General features: G+C 41.5%; 2 protein-coding genes and 1 pseudogene across 3 annotated transcripts in view; 2 read left to right on the forward strand and 1 right to left on the reverse strand.

Annotated features, from left to right (window-relative positions):
• Positions 1-83: 83 nt before the first annotated feature.
• Positions 84-15,037, reverse strand: LOC308394819 (PRELI domain-containing protein 1, mitochondrial-like). The gene is made up of 6 exons (XM_080879369.1): positions 14,893-15,037; positions 13,408-13,614; positions 12,485-12,710; positions 11,548-11,661; positions 10,613-10,691; positions 84-2,874 (listed from the first exon to the last, which is right to left on the reverse strand). Exons 2-6 carry the CDS (start codon positions 13,497-13,499, stop codon positions 2,753-2,755), a joined length of 633 nt encoding a protein of 210 aa, XP_080735495.1. The 5' UTR covers positions 13,500-13,614; positions 14,893-15,037; the 3' UTR covers positions 84-2,752.
• Positions 15,038-16,565: 1,528 nt separating this feature from the next.
• Positions 16,566-19,641, forward strand: ndufb6 (NADH:ubiquinone oxidoreductase subunit B). The gene is made up of 4 exons (XM_080881159.1): positions 16,566-16,836; positions 18,483-18,575; positions 19,304-19,348; positions 19,498-19,641. Exons 1-4 carry the CDS (start codon positions 16,657-16,659, stop codon positions 19,561-19,563), a joined length of 384 nt encoding a protein of 127 aa, XP_080737285.1. The 5' UTR covers positions 16,566-16,656; the 3' UTR covers positions 19,564-19,641.
• Positions 19,642-20,132: 491 nt separating this feature from the next.
• LOC308396091 overlaps positions 20,133-20,914 on the forward strand; it is a 32,852-nt pseudogene continuing 32,070 nt past the window's right edge. The window contains exon 1 of the transcript XR_013974789.1: positions 20,133-20,627. The product of XR_013974789.1 is annotated as an uncharacterized misc_RNA (transcript). The remainder of the gene's footprint in view (positions 20,628-20,914) is intronic.

Below are 20,914 nucleotides of genomic sequence, written 5' to 3' on the forward strand. Positions count from 1 at the left end.
TAGTGTATGAGCAGCTGATTGGACATGCAGACATTTTGCTTGAATGTTGGATGGATCGTGTTTATGGGAAAATCTTTTAATGATGTGCCTTGGGGGGTGGGAGGGTTCTTTAAAGAGATTGTACCACTTAATGAACACTGTTGAATCAGTTGCCCTAACTTTAAAAAAAAAAACAACGAAGTTCCCCATCTTGTTCCACTTCCCTTCTCGTGACAGAAGAAGCAAACGGTTAACGGCAAGACACAGAGACACAGAGGAGAGTGGGGTTGTGCTGGGGTGGGAATGTTCATCAACATCAAAGTGGGATTTTATTTTAAAAAACAAAACAAAGTCATAACAAGTACACAAGAAAAGATTTGATGTTATTGCTTTCATGCTGCTGTTGCACAGAGATTTCTAAGAGCACAAAAGTTTGTTTTTTGGGTGGGTGTCAGCAGGCGGAGAAGAAAGAGGGTGGTGGGCATGACGGAGTATGGGGGGCGTCTGCAGCTCACGTGCACACAGATGAAGTGAGAAACACGTCTTTCTGTCCCTTAGCCTGCTGCTGCTTTAAAGGTGCTTCTACAAACCCACAGAATGACTTCCATGAAATCTTATTCCTGCCAAATAAAGAGTCACTTTTGAATCTTTTTAATGATTAATACGATAGCTTTAACTACCTGTAGGCTTTAGGTCAGCTTCCTGCTTTCTGCACTTCAGCCTTTTATTTTGTATTTTCTCCTTAATTGTTTTGTCCTACAACGTTATGGTTCCTTTTTTTCTTTGTACCCACATAGAAGCTAGAGGCTGAACTGGCTTGGATTTAGTTGAGGGGGAGATGATGAGGGGGTTTGTTTGGGCTGAGGGGGGAGTTCTGTGCCAGAGACCTGTGAATATGTTGCTTTTAAGCAGATGTGTAATTCAGAAGATGTATAAGTTCCATTTTTTTTTTGTGCGTGTGAGCGTGCGTACACGAGTACCTGGTGCTGGCTATGCTTTAGCAAACACTTTAAGGTATTGTGTATTCTCTCATTGTAATATAATTAAAATGTTTTATACAGAAAGCCGTGTGTGCTGGTGTCATCAGTGCTTTTCGGGGGAAGGTAGCAGATTAAAAACTGACGACCTACAGCTGAACAAAGCTGAAAGAAAATGTAGGTAAAGACGTTGAAAAGTTTCGGGGTTTCCTGTTTGGTTTACGCAGCTGTGAAACTGGAATATTGGGGGGATGTTTAAAGTTCAGAGTTCATCTTTTGTCAGCGTGACAGCGAAGAGACATTGGGTGACGGCGTCAACAAACAGGCGCAATTAATTCGACAAATAACTCGTCAAACTTTTATTAAATCTCAGCTTAACACTGACGAGCTTCAAAACATGTCTAGCTATTAAACTGAAAGTCCAGAGATTTATGGACATCTTACAGCACAAAACCCTAAAGACTTCTTAAAAATACATCACATGAATAATTTTTAATGATAAATAAAATGTTGGAGCGAAAAAACAAATCCAGTCGATTCCATCCTGAAGGGAATGCAGTTGTTGAAAACAGTTTACAACAGGGGTGTCAAACATACAGCCCGAGGGCCAGAACCGGCCCACCAAAAGTGTCCAATCCGGCCCAGCAGATGGGTTTAGAATATTGCAAAGAAGAAAAACTTACATTTTTGACATTTCACTGCATTTGTCAGTTTTATTATTTTATTATTACTGACAAAAACATCACGCACAGCATAGCATAATACACCTAAACAAAAATAATAAAATTATTCTATAAAATTAACAGTAAAGATCTCTTATTTATTCATTTCATTTCATCCAGAAAAAAAAATTCTGTTATATTACAGAACAAAAAGACCCTTTTTCTGTTAATTTATGCTATTATTCCTTAACGTGAAAGCCAAACAGCCGTCCTTGTTTTTCATAATGCAGAACAACAGATATATTTAAAATTGCACTTCATGTTCATAACACATCATCGTTTAAGCGCGTAGTTAAACTTCTTTACACTGAATCTAAAGGGCAAACAATTGGCAGTGTGTTTTTAAGACTTTATTAGGCAGTACTGTAGTTTCACTGGTCCGACCAACTTAAGATAAAATTACTCTCTATGCTGCCACAACACAGAGTTTGACACCCCTGGTTTACAATAAAATAAACTTCAACAGTAAAGAAGATTTTACTAAAGCTTTAAATTAGCTTAATTTTTTTCTTGTGATTATCCATGCATCAGTACAGACCTGCTGGCAGAAACATATATGCTTTCCAAACATAAGAACGATATTACAGCAGACGCTGTGTGCTGACACCTGTAACAGATATTCTCTGCAGTTTATTGCAGTGTCAAACCTGAAAAAATGAACCGTAAAGCATTTAAGTACAGTTAAGCATTCAACTACAGCTCTGATAACTAACCGATGAAGTTAAATTAAAATTACAAAGTCACGTGATCGTGATTTGGTCTAATTTGAGCTTTTAGCTGGAGCTCAATAATAAATGATATGTTAATAAATATAATAAACTTGAAAGAGCCAATGAGAAGAAAGCATATGTGCTGATAATAACGATGTTTATAATCGTCTTTGACAGCAGATTTGTCAGCAGAGGTAACCCGACAGAGGAGTCAGACTGTTTCTTATTAAGAGAAATCGTAAACAGCGAGCATACAGCAAAACTTCAAGATGATCGAGATGATCAAAGGCAATCATGCCGAGTCCACACACACACACACACACACACACACACACACACACAGACACACAAACACACAGTGCTTTCAGATAAACTGCCGGGGTTTCTGTGGGACGGCAGCAGCTGAAGCCAGCGTCTTGGCTGCTTCTTTGGCCTTTTCTGACGCGTCCTTCACTGTGTCCCTGAGCAGCCGCTGGGGCGCCTCTCCTGTGGGAAGAGAGCGAGGGTGAGGCGGGAGAGAACGAGGACGACAGGCATCAGCAACACTGCGAGATCCTTGCTGAGATCAGGATGCTCACTGACACTTCTGTGGCCGATTTTCTCGTGACTTTCATGATTTAGTAGCTTGAGAAGTGTGCTGCCTTTTTTTGTTCTTGTTGTTGTTTTCGGAGCCACCCACAGGAAACAAGCACACAGAAACACACGCCTTCAAAAATCAAAGAGAATACTTTTACTACAGTGAAGATAAAGTGAGCTCCTCTCCGTGCACTTGTTAACTTTTACCAGACAGTGCTCACTCAGTTCAGCGCTGTTACTAAGTCAGACCTAATGATCACAATTGTGACTTTCCTCTAACAGTCATTAAAGGTAAGGAAAGGTAAGGTGACACATACAAAAAATAAATACATATCAACAAGGACCTTTCTAAAAAGGCTTCACTGAATAAGTCTGCACTCTCCTCATCTGTATGCTGTCAGGAACAGCCTCATACTGGATTTAGCGCCAGGGGCTGCACAGTCTATTTGTGTCTGCCCTGACTATGAACCCCACAACCTCGTGTGAGAACAACAACCTGAGTCACAAAAAGACACAGTGATCCCCCCCCACTCAAACACGAGATGATAAGGAGATACATTTCCTTCAATTCTGCACTTTTATTTTTTTAAACCGAGACGTAGATATGAAGTGCGAGTGTGCGTTAGCGCTGTCAAAGGGAAAGGGCTCTTTGTGTGTCTGAACGCTGACAATAACAGTGGGGAGGGACTCCTTACGGTCAAAAACAAAAGTCTCTCACGTTTTTTCAAGGCAGCATTTTTTAAACAAAGCAAAAATTGCTTATTGGATTTAAATGTAGTAAGCAATATTAAAAAGAAAAAAAATCCAATCAGCAAACTATAGTGAAATTCATATCAGCAAAGATATGAACTTCTGGAGACGTGTGGTACTTTCAGATACTCGCATGCCAACTGTCTAAGAAAACATGTTTTGTATCCCAAGATTGTATCTTGGATCAAATCAAATAAATGCATAATTATAATAAAGGTCAATCAAATGGACCAATATGGCAAGGCCATGATGATCCAATAGGTAAAGTAAATCCTTCAGACAACAATTCTGATGGCTAAAGAGCCAAATGGGACAGGCGGGAAAAAAAAAAAAAAAAAAAAAAAGTATTATTTTGTATTTTGTCTGTGAAGGTTCTCAGTCATCCAGGTCATCGTAGTCAAAGGCGCTTGCAAAGAAAAGCGTCTGGACTTCTTTAAGTTGCTTGAAGACGTTTCACCTCTCATCCGAGAAGCTTCTTCAGTTCTAAGGTCAAATGGTGGAGAGTCCCAGAAATAAACCTAGTGGGAGTAACCCCCCACAGAGGGACAAAAGGACCCCCTGATGATCCTCTAATCGCCTGAGCCAAGGTGGGAAACTGGGCGTGGGTCCCAATCAGCCAGAGTTTCGGGTGTGTTCATTGTGAAACCTGGCCCCACCTTATCATGCGAATTCCTGAAGTCAGATGGCCCAGGATGTGAGTGGGCGTTAAGGCGTCTGGGAAGGGAACTCAAAACTGGATTATAGATGGCAGAGAGTTGGTGTCGTAAACCCCCGCCTCTGTTCAAAGATGGTCGCTCACAGTGGACATAGATGGCTTCTTTCACTCCTCTTTCAAACCATCTGTCCTCTCTGTCCAAAATGTGAACATTGGCATCCTCGAAAGAGTGTCCTTTATCCTTAAGATGCAGATGGACTGCTGAGTCTTGTCCTGTGGAGGTGGCTCCTCTGTGTTGTGCCATGCGCTTGTGAAGTGGCTGTTTGGTCTCTCCAATGTAGAGGTCTGAGCATTCCTCGCTGCACTGTACAGCATACACCACATTGTTAAGTTTGTGTTTAGGAGTTTTGTCTTTCGGGTGAACCAGTTTCTGTCTGAGCGTGTTGCTGGGTCTGAAATACACTGGGATGTCATGCTTGGAGAAAACTCTCCTGAGTTTCTCTGATACACCGGCTACATAGGGGATGACAATGTTGTTGCGTCTGTCCTTCTTATCCTCCCTCGCTGGTGTCTGGTCTTCTTTTCTGTGCCTCTTTGCTGACTTTAAGAACGCCCATTTAGGATAGCCGCACGTTTTGAGTGCTTCCTTTACATGTGTGTGTTCCTTCTTTTTCCCTTCAGGCTTAGAGGGAACATGTTGTGCCCGGTGGTGTAGGGTCCTAATTACTCCAAGTTTGTGTTCCAAAGGGTGATGGGAGTCAAAGTTCATCCTGAACCTACACAACCCAGAGAAGAAAACACACCTGATGCCAGTCAGGAGAAATGGGTTAAGAACTTTTCAGACAGGATTCTCACTGAACCTGAAAAGAAAGTATTAGCCAAAGGACTCAATTTTGCCATTTCTCCACAACAGTTGCCCATAGTGGACCTCATCACAGCCACAGAATCTGCCATACGGATTAATAAATTATCACAGACAGAAGCAGAGCAAATCAGGATGAAAGTCTCAGCCACGCTCTCCAGTGCCAAAGTCCCTCCATCCAACCTCACAATACAGGAAAAGAAGGCCGTCGCTTCCCTGAGCAAAGACCACAACATCACTGTTTTACCAGCTGATAAGGGAAGATGCACCGTGGTCCTAAACACTACAGATTACCATACAAAGATCACTACTCTCCTCAGTGACAACAATACCTACGAAGCCCTAAAGCGAGACCCCACAAGCAGCTACAAAAAGAAAGTTATAGCTTGCCTTCAAGACTTTGAAAAGGACAAAATTATTGACCGCCTTACATATCACCGCCTTTACCCAGGGGATGCCATACCCTGCATCTATGGACTTCCTAAGATCCACAAGGAAGCTGTCCCACTCAGACCCATAGTCAGTAGCATAAACTCAGCCACTTATAACATTGCAAAACACCTTGCTACCATCCTTGCTCCTCTCGTGGGGAACACCCCACACCACATCAAGAACTCCACCGACTTCACCGACAAGGTCCAGAAACTTACCCTGGATCCAGATGAAACCATGGTGTCCTTTGATGTAGTCTCTCTCTTCACTTGCATACCCACCATGGAGGCCGTGGAGACTGTCAGAAAACGATTACAAGAAGACAGCTCCTTGGAGGACAGGACCAACTTCACACCCGATCAGATCTGCACACTGTTAGACCTCTGCCTCACCACTACATATTTCAAGTACAACGAAGGCTTTTACAGACAAAAACATGGCTGTGCCATGGGCTCCCCCGTGTCACCTATTGTAGCCAACCTTTACATGGAGGAAGTGGAAAGGAAGGCTCTTGGCTCTTTCAAAGGAAGAGTACCCAGCCACTGGTACAGATATGTGGACGACACCTGGGTCAAAATCAAGACACAAGAAGTGGAATCCTTCACTGCGCACATCAACGCTGTGGATAAAAACATCAAGTTCACCAGGGAAGACACAAAAGACAACTGTCTGCCTTTCCTGGACTGCGCTGTGCACATTGAAGAGAACGGCAAACTCAACATCGAAGTTTACCGGAAGCCCACACACACGGACCAGTACCTCCTCTTTGACTCCCATCACCCTTTGGAACACAAACTTGGAGTAATCAGGACCCTACACCACCGGGCACAACATGTTCCCTCTAAGCCTGAAGGGAAAAAGAAGGAACACACACATGTAAAGGAAGCACTCAAAACGTGCGGCTATCCTAAATGGGCGTTCTTAAAGTCAGCAAAGAGGCACAGAAAAGAAGACCAGACACCAGCGAGGGAGGATAAGAAGGACAGACGCAACAACATTGTCATCCCCTATGTAGCCGGTGTATCAGAGAAACTCAGGAGAGTTTTCTCCAAGCATGACATCCCAGTGTATTTCAGACCCAGCAACACGCTCAGACAGAAACTGGTTCACCCGAAAGACAAAACGCCAAAACACAAACTTAACAATGTGGTGTATGCTGTACAGTGCAGCGAGGAATGCTCAGACCTCTACATTGGAGAGACCAAACAGCCACTTCACAAGCGCATGGCACAACACAGAGGAGCCACCTCCACAGGACAAGACTCAGCAGTCCATCTGCATCTTAAGGATAAAGGACACTCTTTCGAGGATGCCAATGTTCACATTTTGGACAGAGAGGACAGATGGTTTGAAAGAGGAGTGAAAGAAGCCATCTATGTCCACTGTGAGCGACCATCTTTGAACAGAGGCGGGGGTTTACGACACCAACTCTCTGCCATCTATAATCCAGTTTTGAGATCCCTTCCCAGACGCCTTAACGCCCACTCACATCCTGGGCCATCTGACCTCAGGAATTCGCATGATAAGGTGGGGCCAGGTTTCACAATGAACACACCCGAAACCCTGGCTGATTGGGACCCACACGCAGTTTCCCACCTTGGCTCAGGCGATTAGAGGATCATCAGGGGGTCATTTTGTCCCTCTGTGGGGGGATACTCCCACTAGGTTTATTTCTGGGACTCTCCACCATTTGACCTTAGAACTGAAGAAGCTTCTCGGATGAGAGGTGAAACGTCTTCAAGCAACTTAAAGAAGTCCAGACGCTTTTCTTTGCAAGCGCCTTTGACTATTTTGTATTTTTTAAAGTTATTTATTTTCATTTCATTAGTTCATTTTTTTAAAATTAATTAATAAATTTTTAACTTATTTATCTAGCTGCCAGCATTGCTGAAACCATGTTAATAAAAAAAAAATCCACCCCTGTGTGCGATCAAAATGTCAGAAATATTTCAGCATTCCCGTCGTCTGGGTTTACCCACACTGCCTGAACGTTAAAGAGTCCTTGCAGACTACAAACACGGGTGGGAAATAACCTTCCGGTCTGTTTCTGTGCTGTGGCATTTCAGGTGATTTTCATTCATTATGTTATGAAACAAATACGGCTGTTTACATTTAGACATCTCAGGACCTGACGACCTCTGAACACACCCTCATCAGTCCATCTCTCTGTATGTGCTCTTAAATAGCAAACTAACACATAACCATAGATTTCTCCTTTACACTGACAATTTCCCTAACAAATGAACGAGGTAAGGACAAACCTTTTTGACTAAGAAAATCGAATTCATCATTGTGTTTACCACCAGAATACAACATATGCTGAAATCCTTCTAAAAGTGAGTTTTGCCACTCTGTAGCCGTTTCGGTAATGCCTCTGGGCCGTTATTTTGAAGGTGTGCGTGTACAAACAAAGACTGAGCAACAGTGCTTAAAAATGCTCTCATAAACGCTCTGCTCACATTGATTCTTGCTTAACCCATATGGAAAAGATATATATAAATCTTATAAAGTTTGTATCTGTCTTGTATGAAACTTGTATGTTTTGGATACTTACTAAAAAAAATATATGAAAGTAATGAGAAAGTGGCCACTTTCATGAGTAAATCATATAAGTTTTTACTATTTCTTTTCCATATGGGAAGATAAGGCTGAAAAACCTTCCCTCTGCCCCAAGCTTACACTTCTCTTCCAAACATGTAGAAGAAGTGTAAGCTTATACAGTTGGTATGAAGTGACCCAAAGGATACATTGTGTTGTTTACATCAAATTCTATTGTCCAATTTTGGTGAGCTTGTGTAAATTGTAGCCTGAGTTTCCTGTTCTTAGCTGACAGATTGCACCTGCTGTGGTCTTCTGCTGCTGTAATCTATCTGCTTCAAGGTTGTACATTCAAAGATGGTCTTGTGCCTTCTCTGGTTGTAATGGCATAACAACATGGTATGCAGGGTGCTCAGCTGCGGACAGGAAAGTACTGCAGAGGGTCATCAACACAGCCCAGAAGATCACTGGCTGCTCTCTGCCCAGCCTGGAGGTCACTGCAAACTCTCGGTACCTCAGCAGAGCTGGCAATATCATCAAGGACCACTCTCACCCCAGCAACCAACTGTTTGAACTATTACCGTCAGGCCGACGGTACAGGTCACATAAAACCAGGACAAACAGATTCAGGGATAGCTTCTTTCCCAGAGCTACCACCGTAGTAAATAAGCACAAAAACAATTGAACCTATTCCATACCGTCACTGTCATTATATTATGCTGCTATTCATACTGTCATTATATTAATGCTGCTATGCTGTATATATTGTACATACTATTGTTTGAGTACTTACGATTGTTTTTTTGTACTTTTTATATTTTACATTTATATTTATTATTGAAACTTGCACCAAGGGAGTGGCACTCCAATTTCGTTGTACATAACCCCTAACCCTGTACAATGACAATAAAGGCTATTCTATTCTATTCTATTCTATTCTAATGAGTGACAATTTGAGTTACTGTCGCCTTCCTATCAGATCCTATGGCTCCAACAAGGCAAAACTGCAGCTCACTGGACATTTTCTCCTTTTCATTCTCTGTAAACGTAGAAATGGTTGCGAAAATCTCAGCAGATCAGCAGTTACTGAAATACCCAGACCGGCCCATCTGGCACCCTCAACCACGGCACATGTAAAGTCACTTAAATTCCTCCTCATAATGATGCACAGCTTGAATTTAAGCAGGTTATCTTGACTGGGTCTAAATACCTAAATGGCACCCAGCTGCTTCCACGTGATTGGCTGATTAGATATTTGCATTAACAAGCATCTGAACAGGCCTGCCTAACAAAGAGTCCAGTGAGTGTGATCTTCTCTACATGAAGGTTTGTGCCAAATTTGATGAAATTCCTTCAGTGGTTGATGATGACTCAAAACATCACAACCGTATTTAATTCGTTTTAAAATAAGAATCACATCAGAATCAACTAAACAACACATCTACTTCTATACTCTAAACTACTATTTAGATCACTGTTGCTCAGACAGGGTAAAAAGTTACTGCCTCAGCTACGCTGTCTACTCTGTGCAGCAACATGTGACAACCCCCAGGCAACGCCTGGGATGGCAGATGGATGCCTCAGTCCTAGCACACTTACCATGACGCTCAGCCTGATGCCGATTCCTGTAGTGGCATCAACAAAAGTGGCAACAGGACGGAATCACACAATCAAGACACACGTACGCTGCATCAGCACAACACACAGTTTGGAACAATGTAAATATTATCTTATTCTTTGGGGTTAAATTTGACTTTCCACACTTAATGTACAAATTATTTGAGGTTATTCGTAGTGCGCAGACTTACAGTACTTTTAAAAAAAATCCCTCAAATGTGAACATTTTCAGGTTTAGCTGGTGTCCTATTATTTTAAACTAAACCCTACCCAATATGAGAAACTGATAAATCAACACTAGAAAAAGTGACTCATCTGCAGATGGTTCATCTCTAAGTGTTGTTGTTTCTTTAATACATCTCTTCATACATCCCTCATTATGATTTACTCTGTTAAACTCTCTTTATGCAACACTGACTACCTAAATTATTTCTGTCCAAACCTAAATTAGGAAATTGTGCCATTTGTGACTGTAGCTGTCATGGTTTCACATCCCCCCGCCTTTTATCACATGGCACATGGAGGAGTAAGATTTCTTCAGGCTATTTGTCAATTATGTATTTTCAGGATGCTGGGAAGTTTAGTGTTGAGTCCAGAGTGGCAGGGGTGAGCCCCTTCAGGTTGTTATGACAGCAGTCCTGTGTTTCTGGGGCGAAAAGAAAGCTCCATTTCCTGTTTAAGTTTTCCCCCCTTCCAGAAATGGCAACAGTTAAAAATAAGCTGTTTTGTTTTCCTCTGCTTTTCCTCCTGCTCTCTGCCCTGTTTCAGCTGGAACACACATGAAGTGTACATACCCTGCAGGTTGGACAGCGCGTATTCCAGCCCCTTCATGGCCTTCACCTGGTTGCTCTTGAAGCGAGCCAAACCAAACTCCTGTGAGAAGACAGAACAGGAAATGGCTTTACACAGGGGAGATTGTCTGGGAAACAACACCGTCTTGTCACTGCAAGTCTCTGGGGATATCCAAACAAGCCTGGCATCTTCCATATTTAATGATTCCAATTTAGTAGACTTATTTTTTGTTTTGTTTTTTTGCTGTAATTTCACTTCTCCCACTACTTTATTTTAGCATGAGCGCTAAAGTAAAGATCTGAAAATTCAGGACATCGGCCTCTAGAATGAAAAGAATTGCATCTATTCTATCTGAACCGCCGTAGAGTAGATGAAAGCAGACGAATAAATGCTTCTAAGAGTACTCATATCATTCCTGTGCTGACTGACATCTAACTTACCTAAAGGGCAGATGGGCTCTTACTGAAAGAAAAGAATTAATTTACCGTCTTGTGTCTATCACACAAAGGAAAGCCAGAGTACAGACTGTATATAAAAGTTGGGAGAAGCAACCATGACATCGCTGTGTGGTTTGTGGATTATTTTTTTTGAATTTGCAGATTTAGCACGTTAGACATTTATAGATGGTTAGTGCAAACAGTTGATCTTACTAAGAAACTAAGAAAACGGCACAATAAATCTTTATTCTGTTTAGTTTACTAAACACGGGATCATAACTTCTTTTAAAAAGGAACATCATGATTTGAATTTAGCAACCAAGTCCAAAAATGTAGGAGGATAGTGCTTACTTTGAGCTCCTAAATCAAATAAGAAGTCTGATTGTTTCCTCACAGAGGTCTGCTTGCAGCTACATGAGTTGCCCTCTGCTGGCAATGAGAGTGAATGCAGGTCTCAGGCACATTTATATGCAGTGGTTTTGGCTGGGGTCTGTCTGTACCTGAATGGGTTTGGAGAAGCCATAAATGCTCGAGGATATCCACGCCTCACGTTTCAGCTGTGTGGTCGCTGGATGCTCCACTGAGCCTTGGAAAACACAACGCTCCTCAACAGACTTGATTGGGAAAGAAAAGTGACAGCAGGTTATAATAAACTAAGATGCAACTCAACAGATTTACTATGGAAGTCATCATTTCAGGATTTTAAGTAACTTGTGGTCTTGGCAACAAGATTTCTGGAGACGTAACTTCACTAAAGACGATCTTTCTTTCTGCAAAAGCCTTTGAAGGATTTGAAGAACTGTTTTTGTCTCAACACCTGCACAGAACTACCATGTCTCAAAATGTTTTCCATATTTTCCCATGAAGCCATCATGTTTCAGACTGCAGCAAATTAAAAACACAAGCATCATCAAGTATGTTGTAACGTAGTGCAGTTTTCATTAAAGTTTTAAGAAAAGATCATAAAAATATAACATTTAGTTGTGTGTATAAATGCGTGTGCGAAATAAGGACCTCTGTCCTTGTGTGAACTGATTTCTTTATTCCTGTTATTGTCTGTGCCAGACTCTGGCAACCCACAGTACTCTACAACACCTGTAACCACAACAGTGATGTGATGTCAGACCACATTACTTTCCTTATATCATGGCAGCAAGATGACAGCTTTGACAGAAGTCCTACACAGTTTCACATGTAAAAAAACAAAACACAAACAACACATACCTACTTTCACAGCAACTTCAGCAGAAAAACAAGCAGAGTCAAGTGAAAATTTTAATTTCTCTCCACCACACAAGATCACAAAGGCAATGATGATTAAAACCCATCAGGAAAAAGGCATAACACAGGAAACTGGCTGCGTGTTGATTAGAATCTCTCTGAAACAGCTCAACAAGTAGACGGCAGGAAAAAAACAACAACAACACAAAGCCTCACCATGAGAGTTGTGTGGTTGAGGTTCCAGGTGTAGGTGGTCAGGCTCTTGTTCACTGGGTCCACGATGGAGTCCTCGATGATGTACACAGAGCGAGACATGCCGGCGGGGAAGAGCCGCTCCGCCCAGCGAGGCAATCGATTGGTCTTCATTAGAAGCCGTCTGGAGAGGAGCCGGTGGTCTGCTGTTACCTCCCGGTACACGACGTCCTCCGTGAGAACATGGGTGCTGGGTGACACAAAAACACACAGCCACATCACCTACAGGGTTACTGTGAGGCTTCTCATCTGTTTCTAGTGTACGTTCAAAGAGTGCACCATCATAATATACACCAAAAGAAAGAAGAAAAATATATGCAAGTAAAATATTCTGATGTCGTCTAAGTCAGGCATAAAAAAAACAAGAAGCACATAAACCACCTGCCCACCTCGATCAGCCAAACTTAGTTTTGCTTCTCTGATACACTGTCTCAGTTCTCAATCTCACTCAAGACTGACAAGCGTATTTTTGCTTGCGAGCCTCCAAAATTGAAACAATATACAGGCATCACCTGCACGACTGCCTAGTTTTGAAGAATGATTAAACAATACACTAAAACATTGCACTACATAATTATTTACATTTTCTAAACCACAGTTCAGCAAAGTTAATGTAATTCCTACTTTCCAACTAGTGAGGAGATCAGGGGAAATAGAAAGCATTTAAAAGATATCACACAGCATTCAAATGTTCACTAAAAGTAAAAGCCAGCAATGGTAATCCCAAAGTCAAAAAGGACTCGTTTTTTTGGCACCTTAATTTTTAGTAGCAAATTTTATGGCTCTCCATGTGACGGCTGAAGGAGGACTGACATCTGAAGGCATGCTGCTAGTGTTTTCTAATGAGCACCTTTGATAAAATACTGATTATGAGAATGCTGGAGTACCTGAATGGGTTTGGGTACCTCTGCCAGAAAGCAGAGACAACATGGTCCCATGTACTCCTGATGTCGGTGCCGCTACAGAAATACTTGACCATTTTTTTTTTGATGGTGTGCAGGACGGTGTGAATCCCAAACCCTGAGGTCCCTCGCTGTGATTATACAAATCAGTGAAAAGTTTGGTGCTGACTCCATCCACAGTCTGTGGTGATCCTGCAAAAGTGAAGGGAACAATGAGTAAAAAGGTTACGCGGATAAAAATGCTGAATAAAGAGTATTTTACTGCTGGGTGGGATGGACATGGTCAGCACCAATAGTCAGATAGGCTGTGGCATGTAAACGATGGTCAGTTGGTAATAAGGGGCCCAAAGTGTGCCAAGAAAGTATCTCAAACACTATTACAACTTCAACAGTCTGCACCATTAATAAAAAGCAGGATGGATCCACGCTTTCATGTCATTTACACAAAACCTCTGATCCTACCATCTTAATGTCTCAGAAATAGAGACTAATCAGACCAGGCAGCATTTTTACAAGCTTCTATTGTCCAATTTCAGGAAGCATGTGTGAATTGTGGCCTCAGTTTCCTGTTCTCAGGTGATAGGAGTAACAGCTTGTTCTGCTGCTTCAGAGCTTGATGTAGTGTTGGCTCTTTCGCATATCGTGATTGTAACCAGTGTTCATTTGAGCTGCTATTGCCTTCCCATCAGTTGAATGTTCTCTGACAATCATTCAGACCTGCAACCAGCTCACTGGATATTTTCTCTCTTTTTTTGGGCTTATTCTCTATAAACCCTAGAGATGGCTGTGCAGGAAAATCCCAGTAGATCAGCAGTTTCTGAATGCTTAGAGCAGTCCGCCTGGTACCAACAACAACGCCACATTGAAATCACCTTAAACTCCAGCAGGTCATCTGGAGCATACCTGCCGGCCTAAATGCACCGAGCTGCTGCGATGTGATCAGTCGATTAGCTAAAACAATGTGAACAGGTGTATCTAATAAAGTGGCCGGTGACTTTATGTTTTTCGATTTTGTTGTATAGACTTCAATGGGTCCCCCAAATATCCATTTTTTTTTCCAATTACAGCACCAATAAAACATTTTTGAAACCACCATTTGTTATCTTTTATTGACTTTTCACATTTTCATAGCTCAACATGACGTAAGTCCTTACGTAATATACGCACGTCACCTTGACATATGGTTGGCTGGTTATCGTTACCGTTGGTTTGCTGGACAGCTAAGAGCTATCAAGTTAGCTTCCAGAAACCACTTAATTAACCACATAATTCAAGTGATTTACCTCTAAATGTTATACTGAGCTTAAGTAAAAGACCGGTTATTTCACAGCTTAATGTTAACTGAGTTCAGAGTTTGACAGGAGGTTTACAGCAATAATACCGCACTTCAAGTTTCGGTAGCCTCCCGTTCCGTTAAATGGCCACTAACCGAAATGTGAAACATTCCGGAAATAGTATAAGCAAGCTTACCTGTAGTTGCTGCTACTTTAATGCTAGGCTAATAAATATTAGTTGTTTGTTGAGCCTAAAGCCAACAAACTAACTGATGTTAGCTAGTTATATTCATAGTGTCATATGAACCCGGTCAGCCAGCTCCGAGTCGTAGGTCGGACCGTTTTACTGTAAAGCCACTTCCGGTTGTCGTTTTAAAGTAAAAGCTCTCACAAACATTTCTCTTTTCACGCATTGGAGACTGCTGTGTGATACAAAGACCTGATGGCTAGTCCCGAATTTTGAACCTTTAAAATATATATATATTTAACGAGGAACCTACAGTTTTCATAAAAGTACTCATGAAATACTTGTATTTAGATTCCCATCGTGCCTATTCTTGCCTGCTGGTGTTCTAATTTAAACAGTCAGCTAAAATAAACATTAGCTGCATCCGTTACAATGTAGTAAAGACACTTATTTAATTCTAGAAAAACAGTGAGAAGATGAAGCCAGTGAACAGTTTTTACAGTTGTTCACTAAACGTCACTATGAGACCACCCTGCAGTAGGATATGTATGGTTGCCCATTATATCATTTCACACTCCTTGAATTTGTCCCAGACCAACAAATTGCCAAAGCTTCTGCTTTCATGGAGATGTTACACTTGCTGATGATCAGTGAATGCATTGCATCAGGAGCACCTGGCTGCTACTTTACTCTCTTAATTCCTATGGAAGCAGTAAGAGTGCACTTGGGTTTTTTATTTACAGGGCTGCAGAGAGTCCTGTGATAACTTTCTTTTTCACGTGGCTGTGGTGTTGTTGAGCTCTCTCTGCTCAAACTCACATCCCAGTTTGCAAACCAGACTTTTAGAAATCATTGTTTTTTTAATGCTCACATGAACTGTGGAGTAGCCTAATCAAGACACTGTCCCTTTAAAAGGCCCGCTGAGGCTTCACGTCAGTCTTGTGTTTTATTTTGCCATCTAGTGGGCAGGATGAACCACAGACATGACAGTACCAGACATTTAAATTATTGATGAAAATCTCATTAATTCAGGTTTTCATTCTATTCTGGTCACTTTGAGGCTTTTGTCACCCACAAAACCAATTTCTGGATCAAACTATTCACAGATATTTGCAAGGAGGATGTAATGTGACAGAAGAGCTGGTGCAGGGATTACAGTCTCTGCATCAGTGTCAGGAAAACAAAGGAGATGATCATGGAGATAAGAACGATCCTCAAAGGGCTCCTGGCAGCAGCCTCCCAACAACTACAGACATGTACATAAGCAGATGCTGGAAAGAGCCTCCTGAAGCTTAAAAGACACTACTCACCCAGCACACACACCGTTTGTCTCCCTCCCTTTGGGAAAGTGGCTGCAGAGCAGAACCACCAGACTGAGGCACTTCTTCCTGGAGACTGTGACTCTGCTGGCCCAACCCAAAGGTAACAAACATGAGAAAACACCTGTGTCTTTGTAGTATCCACCACACACATTTAAAATTTGTTTTTTATTTATACTGTGAATTTATCATCTATTCCTGATTTCGGTATATATTGCTATTGTGTGAGCCCGCTTTTGTTCCGCTTAGAGCTGAGTGCAACATTTTGTTTCACTACTGTCATTGGTCCTCCAGTAACCAGTTCATGCAGCAGGTGGCGCGCTATAATACACCACAGAACGATATGTGTCCCATTTCCGACTCTTCTTCTTCGTCGGTGCACTTTCCTGCAGAGGGAAGTGTCCTCCATGGTGTCATTGTAGATCTTTCGAGGTTGAATATTAGTAAATAAGAGATGTCTGGGTACACACCAGACCAAAAGCTCCGTTTCGAGCAGATAACGAAGCTCCGGAGGCAGTGGCTGAAGGACCAGGAGCTCAGTCCGAGGGAACCCGTGGTACAAGCTAAACCGCCTGGCCCTGTCGCCAAGTTCTGGGCTGGTTTTCTGGAGCCCAAGAGCCTGTGGAGGGTTTACGTGAGTTCTCGTACACAGCTGATCCGACGACCGCTAATAATGACATTTACAGCTGGAATCAAACCGAGCGGTTTATCTGCTACTAGTAGCGTTTCATTAAGGACAAGGGCCAGGGTAGCTGTTTACTGCTAACGTGGTTGGCCGCGTTTACTTTGCAGGCTTCATGCCACACACACACAGACCGCATCTACTACAGCTTATATTGTGATGTTGTTCTATGTCAGTGACACAATCTAAGGTTTTCCTTGGATTATCTTTAGTAGATACAAGAACTAAACTGCCTCAACTAAGCAGAAAATACTCTAAAATGTATTTTTTGTAATGGATTCTTTGTTTCCTTGCCACAGAATAGCAACAACAAACAAACAAACATAAAAAATTAATGCTCAAATTGTAATTTTTAAGCATGGTGTCAGTAAAATCTGTTGCTTCAACAATACCTACTTAGTTTAAAATATGCACTATAGTTTAATGCTGGAGAAAAATTATGGTTTGATTGACTCACCAATAAGTTTACAGACAACATTTTAAAAGTGACTAATCCATACCTATGCTATTAAAAATGTTGTGTATTATGCATTGTTATGACCCTGACGAAGGCCATAAGACATAGCGGAATAAAGGAGAATAAATAAGATAAGATAAGATAAGATAACCTTTATTAGTCCCACACGTGGGAAATTTGTTTTGTCACAGCAGGAAGTGGACAGTGCAAAAGTTATGAAGCAAAAATTAGAATACAATAAGAATAAATACAGTACACAACTGTACAGAATAGAATAAAATAAAATACTATATACAGTAGAATAAAATAAAATAAATATACAATAAGATAAAAATAGAATACAAATACAAATACTATATACAACTGAGTAAAAATACAACGATGACAGAAAGGATTATTGCACTTAGTATTATTGCATATGTATGGATGTGTGTGCTTGATCAGTTAAAGTCTTTATTATGGAGTCTGACAGCAGTGGGGAGGAAAGACCTGCGAAATCTCTCCGTCCCACACCGTGGGTGCCGCAGTCTCCCACTGAAGGAGCTGCTCAGTGCTGTCACAGTCTGCTGCATGGGGTGGGAGATGTTGTCCATCAGGGATGACAGCTTAGCCGCCGTTCTCCTGTCACTCACCACCTCCACTGGGTCCAGAGGGCATCCTAGAACAGAGCTGGCCATCCAAATCTGTGCATCCCTAGCTTTTAGAAAATGTTGATACAAGGGTAGTCACTGCAGAGAACTTTACACAGAAAAGAAAAGAAAGTCAAGCAAGACAGAATAAATGTGTGTGTGAATGAGAGGAAAGCGGGTGTAATGGTGAAGATGCTAGAAGTAAAGATGGTGAAGGTGAATGGGCAGGATAAGATCAGATTAAATTATAGAAACAACTCAGGTTAATCAGTTTGGAGAGGTTCAGATGGTTTGGGCGTGTGCAGAGTGTGGCTTAGTGGATATATTGGAGATAAGATGTTGGGGGTGGAGCTGCGGTCTTCATAATCTGTAGAACACTGAAAATTTTTAGGCCCTTTATCTAAACCGTATATCACATATTCCACGTCTTTAGCAAAAGAACAAACTCAGTCCCTGTAAACATTATGATTCTGTATGTTCTTCTCTTTACTGATATTTGTTTGTCCTTGCAGACCTACAAAGCGTACAGAGGTGGAGTTTTCACATTAACACGGCTGCTGATACCCGCTTGGATTGTTCACTACTACGTGAAATACCATGTTGCTGTAAGTTTCCACATTTGATCATTTTTATTTATATCTAAGCCTTTAAATACAGGAGATGGATGATAGAGCCATAATATGAAGTTCAAGAAGATAGCTATTTTTTTTTTAAATTGTATTTAATTTGTTTGATAGTATGCAACCCAGGTAACTTGAAAGAAGAAATGGTAAATGGTAAATGGCCTGTATTTATATAGCGCTTTACTAGTCCCTAAGGACCCCAAAGCACTTTACATATCCAGTCATCCACCCATTCACACACACATTCACACACTGGTGATGGCAAGCTACATTGTAGCCACAGCCACCCTGGGGCGCACTGACAGAGGCGAGGCTGCCAGACACTGGCGCCACCGGGCCCTCTGACCACCACCAGTAGGCAGCGGGTGAAGTGTCTTGCCCAAGGACACAACGACCGAGACTGTTGGAGCCGGGGCTTGAACCGGCAACCTTCCGATTACAAGGCGAACTCCCAACTCTTGAGCCACGATCGCCCACGAAAAAAAACAACTCTATAATGACATCCTGTACTTGTGTACAACTTAGCTTAGAGAATAACTTCACAAGGCAACTAAAAGAAAGAGTTTTAAGTTACAGACATGCAGTATTAACTTATTCTTGGCCAAACTAGAGAACCCTGCACCTTGAATTTCGTTTGTAGATGGGGATTATGTGACTGATTCGATCAGAATGGGTAGCATATTAAAATTCCGTGTCATTGTTCCCTACAGCAAAGGCCATATGGCATTGTGGAGTTGAAACCCAAGCTGTTCCCAGTAAGTGTGACCCATTTATTATTTATTACTTCCAACAGTTAACTTTTTTTTGTTTCTCACATAATACCCCATTTATTCTTCATATATTTGTATAAATGTAACTGAATGTTACCTTGTTTTACCATAACTAATACTTTTTTTGTGCTTAGGGTGACACGATCCTGGAGACGGGTGAAGTTGTTCCAGATCTCCCAGAGACCCACGGCCATCATTGAAGAGGAAATAGTTCAGCTTTTTCCTTGAGTTTCTCTTGTAAAAAATTCTGTATATGTGATTAAAATACTCAAAAGTTATGAGTGTGAGCTTGACTTAACAGAATAAATTAGTGATAGTGTTTTAGTAGAATTCCATCCATCCATCCATTGGCTTCCGCTTATCCTTTTCAGGGGCGCGGGGGGGCGCTGGAGCCTATCCCAGCTGTCATAGGGCGAGAGGCGGGGTACACCCTGGAAAGGACGCCAGTCTGTTGCAGGGTCAACACACAGGGACAGACAACCATTCGCACTCATATTCACTTGCACATTCACACCTAGTGGCAATTTGGATTATCCAATCAACCTATTCCCACAAGTTGCATGTCTTTGGACGGTTTTAGTAGAATTGTTTTTTTTTTTTGTTTTTTTTAATTGTGCAGTCAGTCGATCAGAGTTCATTTTTGCAAACATGGCCATGTGCAGATGAACACTTGAAAGATGCCTTAAAAAAAAAAACCTTGTGACCATGATAATGTGACAAAGATGTCACCTGGGATTTTCAAATTTATACCAAAAGCGTATTTACTTAAAACCTCGACCTCAACTTAAAGATCACATGTGAAGTTTTCTGAAAATCATGTGAATGCAATAACTCAAGAAGAATAAGATACCTAGGATTTCTAAATTCACGCCATAAGTGCATCTAATCCATAAGTGTATCTACTGCACTTATGGCATGAGTTTTAAAGAAAGTCATCCTTCTCCGAAATGTTTTTGCATAGGTTTGCTGACAGGCAAAGGGCACTAAGAATATAATTGTAAATATGACGATAGCGCTTGATATTATTGTGAAGGGCGCTAATTTCCCCATCCCCCCCGAAGCCTGAAAATTGAACTTTTATTGTGAAGGAAGTTAGCGGAAGTTCCTCATTGAATTCACGGTCTGTTATGGAAGAAAAGGGGGTTCATAGTTCTGTCAACAGCCGCTTCAGGACTGATGGCCATATAGAAATTAATGTGTTTCCACAATAAGGGGAGAAGTAATCAGGTGTCACCGCATTCGTGGCTGTCTGAAGGATTCAGAGGTAATTATTACTTAACTTTTCTCGAACGTCCCGAGTAGCCACGGAGTTCCAAGCTTTGTAACGTCCGTAGCTAGCCTGCTAACTTGAGCTAACCTGGTCAATGTGTGCTCAAACTACTGTTTGAGCACACTATGTTTTGCTAAGTCACGTTGGTGTTTATGTAACATTTCATATACCCCAGGGGCTTGTTACTATATATGTAACAGCTCTTAAAGACGATTTTTAAGTTACAGTGTCTAGATATTATTCAACTTCTCCAAAAGGAAACACAAGTGTTGTAGTTGCTA

This window comes from Rhamphochromis sp. 'chilingali' (assembly GCF_963969265.1).
Source record: "Rhamphochromis sp. 'chilingali' genome assembly, chromosome: 4".
NCBI classification, from domain to species: Eukaryota; Metazoa; Chordata; class Actinopteri; order Cichliformes; family Cichlidae; genus Rhamphochromis; species Rhamphochromis sp. 'chilingali'.